This window comes from Cydia pomonella, chromosome 24 (assembly GCF_033807575.1).
Source record: "Cydia pomonella isolate Wapato2018A chromosome 24, ilCydPomo1, whole genome shotgun sequence".
NCBI lineage: Eukaryota > Metazoa > Arthropoda > Insecta > Lepidoptera > Tortricidae > Cydia > Cydia pomonella.
The window spans coordinates 7,433,481-7,442,245 of record NC_084726.1 but is presented as its reverse complement, the minus strand read 5'-3'; the positions used below and the strand labels follow the sequence as shown (position 1 = coordinate 7,442,245).

Genomic DNA, 8,765 nt, shown 5'->3' with positions numbered 1-8,765 from the left:
AGTTCCAATCTTGCCGGAAGAAGTGATGTTTTTTTTCTATTTTTCCTTTCTTGATATTTGAATTTGTAATCATCTGGGGCGATAGGGTGGTCGCGTTTTTATCGCATTTGTGTCATGTATCACTTTCGCACATACCCACTGTGAAATATTGTCAAAGCCAGGAACAATTTTCATGACCAATCGCCTCCGGTTGATAACTCGTGTACCTAGTGGTTAACGGGTAGGTATGATGAACCCTCGTGGACGTCAGCTGCCGTTCCGTTGGTGGGTTGAGGAATGGCAGCCACCGAAACACGTAAAGCAAAAAAACATTTTCATCGCCTCCCGTTTGATACTATGTCAAATGATAGTTCAGATGCTGTTGTTACTTTAAAAATCGTCAGCCGGATATATCGCGGTGGTAAGAGCATCAGCTGGTCGCATGGACATGTAAAAAATAAGCGCTATACCTATTATGATAGCAATAACAAATCATGAAACTTTGCATATAGCATTTCATCAGGCGTAAACGCCTGAAAAGCCATCAACGGATTACGCAATTTACACATTACTCATACTTTGCCGCGCATTAAGTGGTAAGACGCATATTTTTTACATGTTCATTTTACAGCTGACGGTCATTCCACCGCGATAGAACCGGCTGACGGATTTTTTAGTTTAAAACAGCATCTAAACTATCATCTGACACAGTATCAGCCGCGAGGCGATGACTGACGAAATATGCTCCTGGCCCGCGGTCTATATGGTGTCTCTGGTTTACGATAAGTGCTGGTGCTGCACTCTGGTGGCAGAACCTTTCAGTAATACTCCCTATTTATAATCCCAATGTTCGAAAAAAAAACAACGAGTTGCACTCCTGGAGTGCCGGCAGAACTGAAAACTTAAATATTAACGTTGTGCATTTTTGATATTTTGGAATAGTTAGGGAATAATTTTGCACGAATTGCTTTAATTATCAGTATAAAAGTACTATCATTTATGTGGTAAAATACAATATTCATTTATTGCGCTATCGTACACAAACAGGACAATTTATATTTTGTAACAGTTTTTCGATCAGGTCACGTGTCCGGCTTACGAATTTTCAATCTGACAAATGTGTCGGTCACGTAACCTGTCGCGAGTTTAACATTTTTTTCCCGTCACAAAAAGTGCACAGCGCCGCTAAGGAAGTTTTCACTTCAAAAATACCTATTTCTTTTACAGGATCATAATTGGATGAAGCGGTGTTATATATCCGACCTTATATTAGGATTTGCGGCACATTTGTTTCTTTGCTTTTGGTTTATTATTGTAACACATTCGACTCCTCATAGGGCTTTTCTGACAGCTCTCTTATTAATAATGGCAAGTAAGTATTAATGTTTTATCGATTACTCATAATATACACCGTGTTTTTTTAACCCTTTTCAGGTATAGTATGATTTATCGACCACATACCATATAATAGAATTTCAACCTCAGTCATCCGATTTAAAGTTTAAATTAGATTGCACTTTCGGAAAATGTGACTTGTCTTCAAATGAATCATGAAAGCGGGATTTATTGGAATATATTTGAATATTTTGGGAAAACCTTGTAGATTGGTGCGGCCTGGAAAAGGGTTAACTCTGTTAATTTCGGGGTTGGATAAAGTACCTATGTAAACTAAATGGCATGGTTAATAAAAAAAAATATTTTTATTTCATAAAGTACTTAGTAACACTTTACTGTATTATGAACATGACTACAATGAAATAAAGAATAAAGAATACTTATATGCTGCATATTGTGTTGTTGTAACACGGTCAAACAAATTGAAAACTACCACAAAACAATTTAATTCGAACATCGATCGATCGAAATATTACTTGCCTTTAGTAACAAATGTATTAAACTCACATTAAACACCAATCAATATGTAAACAGGCCCTAAGGCAAGCCCTTGGCAGTAACTAAATTTAAGCTCAGGAATGCCCCCTTGAAATTAACGGAGTTAAATAATCCACGGTGTATAATATTCTCATTGGATCAGATATATGTGGGCTTTTTCAGTTAAAGGATTTTTTTGGAAAAAGTAGTTATCCATTTTTGAGTAGTTATCACTCAGGATCACGAGAAGTAAAGTCTGACCAGTAATATGTTATCACGCGCCATGTTGCGGAATTTCATTGGAACTAATTTTTTCATACTAAACTGAACTGTCACCCATACATGAGAATAACAGAGATGACGTCATTGATACCGAGTGACTTTTATTATGGAGTCAAAACTGAAATCGCGAAAAAAAATATGGACTCCCCCATAGAACATTTCAACGCCAGACCAGCCAAAATATACGAAATAGCCAAACTTTATTTGGTGATTTCGGGGTTGGTCCCATAGTAAAAGTTACTCAATATGACGTAAATATTAACGGGTTTGAGTAAATGGTTTTAGTTAATATACATACTGTATTACTAATTTTTAGAAATGATTTTTGTATTTACAGTTTTTGGGCAAATTTTTAAGGTTAAGGGTTATTTCAGTGAAATGAGTTTTTATTTTTCAGGTTTAAGTATCTGCGCATTACTTGTGGTGATCAGTTATCATAAGGATTCTATGAGAGAAACTGAGAAGCTTGCTGATATGAAATATGGACGGCAACATTGTATGCCGCATGGTTTGCAACATGGTAAGCAGTGTGGAATGGAAGATGGTATGGAACAGGATATGCAACAAGGTATGCTACTGGGCAAGCAACATAGTATGGAACCTGATTTGCAACATGGTAAGCAACATATCACGGAACATGGTATGCAACAGGATATGCAACAATGTATGCAAAAGGACATGAAACATGATTTGCAACATGGTATGCAACAGGATGTGCAACAAGGTATGCAACAGGACATGCAACATGTTATGAAACATGATTTGCAACATGTTAAGCAAAATGGCATGGAACATGGTATGCAACAGGATATGCAACAATGTATGCAAAAGGACATGAAACATGATTTGCAACATGGTATGCAACAGGATGTGCAACAAGGTATGCAACAGGACATGCAACATGTTATGAAACATGATTTGCAACATGTTAAGCAACATGGCATGGAACATGGTATGCAACAGGATATGCAACAAGGTATGCAACAGGACATGCAACATCGTATGAAACATGATTTGCAACATGATAAGCAATGTGGCATGGAGCATGGTATGCAACAGGATATGCAACAAGGTATGCTACAGGGTATGCAACATGATATGGAACATGATTTGCAACATGGTATGGTACATGGTATGCGACATGGTGGACACCATGGTTTGCTTCAAGAAATGCAAAGATTTAATCAAGCATTGCAAAGATTGCAATATGAATTGCAAGTAAGAATGCAAGATGAATCGCAACATGGATTGGACGGGTCAATGCAACAAAAACAAACAGAACAATGTTGTATATGTTATGATAAAGAAGTAGATACAGACCAATATATTGAAGCAGAAGCAGAGTCAGACCAATATTATACAGAAAAAGTAGAGTCGGACCAATGTGATGAAGGTAAAGAAGATTCAGACAAAAGTTATGAAAAAAAAATTAGATTCAGAATTTAAATTTCAAAATAACGAAAATGTATTTTCCAGACTGAGTTACGATGTTTAAAATGAAGATATTATAAGTGCAGCCATCATGCCCATCATGACCCGGAAGGTGAAACTTGTTTAAATGGTTCGTTATAAAATGAGATACACTGATTTATTTTTAAGATACATTGGGGTAGGGTACACGGAAGGTACAATATGTTTTAGTGTTAGTTATTCTGTTAAATTGTTATTTTTTATTATTAAGGAATTTAATAAATTTAATTTTTAATTAATAATAACAGTTTAATTTTTTTTCACATTTTCTTTTACATGTAATACTTGGTATCAATGCCATATACTAGACCCGTAGGCCCTTTGTAAATAAACCGCTTTAATGCATCAATGTCATATTTCAAATAAAAACCGGCCAAGAGCATGTCGGGCCATGCTCAGAGTAGGGTTCCGTAGTTACTCTCCGTCACAATAAGCTAAACTGGAGCTTAAAGTAAAGTAGATTGAACAACCAAGGGATGAACTGTGGATGTACGTCTTTTTACTATGAAGGGGAAACTTTTTGCGATAACGATAACGCTATAGTTTTCATTTAATGTCTTTTTTAAGTTCTACTTCCAAGATTTTTTTCATATTTTTTGGACCTATGGTTCAAAAGTTAGAGGGGGGGGGGCACATTTTTTTTGTCTTTCGGAGCGTTTATCTCCGATGATATACACTTTATCAAAAAATGATTGTTGAAGACCCCTATTAGTTTTGAGAGACCTTTCCAACGATATCCCAAACAGTAGGGTTGAAGCAAAATAAAATTTCACCCCCACTTTACGTGTAGGGGAAGTACCCTAAAAAAAATTAAATTTTGAGATATTATTGTACGACTTTCTCGGCTTTATTGATTTATATATCCATGCCAAATTTCAGCTTTCTAGCACTAACGACCACGGAGCAAAGCCTCGGACAGACAGACAGACAGACAGATGGACATGGCGAAACTATAAGGGTTCCTAGTTGACTACGGAACCCTAAAAACAGTTTAAGGCACAGTATGTAGAATTTACTCTATGGTATATGAAAGGTGCTAGTGCTGCACTCTGGCAGCAGAACATTGCAGTAATACTCCCTATTTGTTTATCTTCTACGAGAGTGGTTATTGAGTGATACACCTAAAATAGTCCACCAGTAGTATAATAACTTAAAGATTTAAGATACAATTTACTGGGAAAAATGCGGTTCAATAGTGAAAGTTCCTTTTAAATTTCGAACGCTAAACGGGCCTGCAACATCAATGACGTCATCTCTGTTCAATGATACCACTACAATAAAATTATCTAATATTGTTATAGATTGTGATGCCATACCGCCAAAAACGGCCATCAATATTTATTTATCTGCCTTTTTGTCGCTCAGATCAGTATTTCTAAGAGAATGTGGAAAGAATATTGGGAACATAACACAGAAGTCCAGATTAAACGAAGATGGTACGCAGATATACAACAAGACTTAATACCAACAACACCCCAAGGTGTTCCCTTCCCTTGCTGGTATATTTGAAGCCATAATACCAATATTATGGCTTTAAATATACCAGCAGGGAATTCATAACGTGCATAAACTGTCTGCGTTTTGGTCATTGTTTGGTCCCAGCACATATCAATAGGAAGAATATTATTACTGATGATAAGTGTACTTATTGTTTTAAAGAAAATGCGGACATCAAACACGTTATAAGTATTTGATTGTTACTTGTCAGTGTCATTAGTGATGTTGCAGAAGAGAACTTGTTAAGTGTTCCCCGCTGCGTTCAAGATTTACTATCTAACCCTGTTTATTTTATACCAGTATTTAATTTTATTTTAAACACAATGAAGGAAATTTAATTTTATTTGAATGTATATATTCGATTATCATATCTAACATAAATTGTTTCAATAGAGTTAAGGTTAAATAAGTTATTATTGCTAAATGATAATTTTTATTCTTCTGTGTACTATCTTATCTCATTTTGTTATGGATATTCGTGTGTATTTTGATGGTTGTTATGTAATGTTTATGAATACAACTGAAGGACGTGTATTTTGATGGTTGTTATGTAATGTTTATGAATACAACTGAAGGACGTGTATCCATGGTCAAGATTAAATAAATAAAAAAAATTAGACTAATACCGTTCAAGAAATGGGCCCCAGGTATGAGAAAGGTATGAACCTAATATTACGAGTGTGTTGCTACCCATAGGTTACCATACCACGAACAGTCAACTCGTATACGACTTGACAGTTCGTGGAATAATATTATTAGTCTAATACCGTTCGAGAAATGGGACCCTGAACGTGGATGAGTGCGGTACTGTCTCATAATACATTGTTGACTTTGGCGAGCCGCGTGAATAGGCTTGCCAGGTGTCCAGCTTTAGCCGGACATGTTTGGCTTTTTGCGGTCGCGTGCGGCCAAATATGTACGTGTTCGGCCTGTCCAGTTTTTGTCAGGCTTTTTGTCAGATACTTTTTTCAATAGCCCAGCTGTAAAAACTTTGTTTAGCAATAAAAAAAACATGTCCGGCTTTTAGGCAAAATGTCCGGCCTTATATAGTGCGCAGTCCGGCCTTTGCATTTTATGGCCTGGCAACCCTACGCGTGAAAGTTTCCAAAATTGAGAAATATTCACTTGGAATATTTCGGATAATTCTCATAATAGATATCTCATAGTATAAGTACACTATCTATTTTCAAAATGAAAGTTTCCTTTGTTTCTGTAAAACTACCTGAAATTTCGAAGAACTTTTCCAACTTTTTGGATACTTTCCGAAACTATCACATCTATACTACATGTACTGGGAAAACCCAGTACGTTTCAGGGCGGCCGCTAGCTGCCCGCCACCGCATGCGTCCGCGCCAGTTAGCGTTGCTAATACTACTACCATACAAAAAACAATAGCGTTTTATGAAGTCATTACACACTAACACTATTAGGTACAACATAAATAAGTGCGCATCTAATAAATAAAAAAATAAGCCTTTCATTATTTCTCATTTTTTTACATGCAATATAACATTTCATTGACATACAACAACAATAAAAAAAAATTATAATACATTTCAATTTTTTTTTATCTCTGAGCGATTATTATTAATTTAAAATAGAATTACTTTTTATACATTTCAATTTACATCCATAAACGATTTATTATTATTTCTAAATAAAATAATAACATTTTCATATGGAGTCATTATAGTTGGATTAAAAGGATATCAATTTAATTTTTATTTTATATCTACAATTTGATCTATGTAGAAATTCAAGTTATTTTTATTAATTTATTTATGAGCAAAATTGGAGGAGGCCTTAACCCTACAGAGGGGTTCTCATTAGTGCCATCACAAATAAATATATGTATACTTATAAATAAATTAATAAAAATAACTTGAATTTTGGACATAGATCAAATTGTAGATTTAAAATAAAAAATAAAATGATATCCTTTCAATCCAACTACGAGTATAATGACTCCATATGCCGCATCTATCTACTTTCAAGTACTCGTTTGCGCAAAATTGATAGAAAATCTTTGTTTCATACGGAAATCTCGCAAAAATCGTTATATTTATTTATCAAAGTAACACCAAAATATTTATATTTATGTAATAATAGTGTGTAATGACTTCATAAAACGCAATCGTTTTTTGCCAGCTCCGGGCACCCGCTGTCCCGCGTCAGCGGACGCCCTCAGTCTGTTAAATAATTTATGGGTTTTGATTTTATGTTACTATGGAATGGACATCAATATATCAAATTATACACTATCTAAGAAATACAAATGAAATTAAACTTGCACACGATAAAAAGTGCGAATTACCAAATTATTTTTATTGCACAAATAACAAACACCTGTAGGTAGTATCCTAACTACAAATATGCATGTGCGGAAAATTTCCCAAACTTTGAAAAGTTCTCGGAAATTTTAAATTTCTGTAATCCCAACAGGAAATTTCAACGTTTAAAATTTTATTTGAGATGTCGACTACTTATTTTGGAATTCCCTGACTTTTTTGTTCGTAGGTACTCGGTATTTTTCTCTTGCGTTCACGTTGTTTTATTCAAAAACAGCTCCCATTTGATAAGATATTCTGGCTGAAGTAACCTGAAAATAAATAGTAAGTGGTCCAAAACAAATACTCTTTTAAAATATGGAAATCTTGTGTTATATGAATCTAACGAATAGAACGATACCTGCTTAGTGCATTAGTGAGGCCATCGGACAATAACCCGAGGGCTTACTGCGTAAAACAAAAATCCAAACTGTCATGAGTCATACTAACTTAAGTTAATAATACCGTTTAACTCGCGTATTTCAGTCACACGTAAGACATGTTTCGGAAAGCCTAGGTAGCCTTCTTCAAGCACTAACAGTGCATGAGTAGGATTCTAGAAGGCCGCGCGCCGCGTACTGCTGCACGCCGCGCCGCGCGTTAGACCCGCAATGAGATAACCGGTTAGGACGGCTCTTGCGCTGTCGTTGTAGGCGACGGTATAAAAAACGTCAGTTTAACCCTATTATTAGCATAAATCCTAACGTCGTTATCTGCTTCTGCTTTGCTCTTCCATCTTCACTCAATAGAAAGGCCGAGACCGAAATTTTGATGTTCGTTTTTACGGTAGGGTATTTTGTATAGATATTGTAAATCTACTTGTTATACTACACTTAAATCGACCGGGATATAAACCGTGATTACCTTTTATATGGTTTTTATTGAGCTCCCGATGTTTAGAGTTTATATCTCGGTCGATTTAAGTATAGTGAAACTAACCGTGAATCATTCAAAACTGCTACTTGTTCTTAGTGTAATGCTATTATTGAAATGAACTTGAGTTAATAAAATTCTCGCCTTACGTCTCAAAACACTCTAAGAAGGCCTTGTTTCGGTGGCTAGAGAGTTTGTGTACTAGGATAGACATTCGGTCACAGTGTCTCCACTGCGCTGACGGCGCCGCCAGCAGCCCCACCACTCGGCCCTTGGCGCACACCAGCGGGGCTCCGTACATACCCTAAATAAACAAAGGAATATTTCTAGGGCCAACCTCACACAGATCGACCTAGTTCCAATCTAAGCAAAGCCTGTATAGTCGTTCGTTTTGCAACTGGTCCCGAACGGCTAATCCTTTGTCTATTGTAAGTAAAACGGCACGTGCCACTTACCTGCATAAAA

At 35.9% G+C, this 8,765-nt stretch overlaps 2 protein-coding genes across 2 annotated transcripts in view; one reads left to right on the top strand and one right to left on the bottom strand.

Moving 5' to 3' along the window:
• Positions 1 to 1,344: 1,344 nt before the first annotated feature.
• On the top strand, positions 1,345 to 5,065 carry LOC133530873 (PAX-interacting protein 1-like). Its single transcript, XM_061868931.1, has 3 exons — positions 1,345 to 1,351; positions 2,531 to 3,526; positions 4,905 to 5,065. The coding sequence occupies exons 1-3, from the start codon at positions 1,345 to 1,347 to the stop codon at positions 5,063 to 5,065; spliced, it is 1,164 nt and encodes a 387-aa protein (XP_061724915.1).
• Positions 5,066 to 7,612: 2,547 nt separating this feature from the next.
• LOC133531120 (uncharacterized) overlaps positions 7,613 to 8,765 on the bottom strand; it is a 53,626-nt gene continuing 52,473 nt past the window's right edge. The window contains exons 9-10 of the mRNA XM_061869236.1: positions 8,450 to 8,604; positions 7,613 to 7,699 (exon numbers count right to left, since the gene is read on the bottom strand). Of these exons, the coding sequence (XP_061725220.1) occupies positions 7,642 to 7,699; positions 8,450 to 8,604 (213 nt within the window). The 3' untranslated portion in view covers positions 7,613 to 7,641. The remainder of the gene's footprint in view (positions 7,700 to 8,449; positions 8,605 to 8,765) is intronic.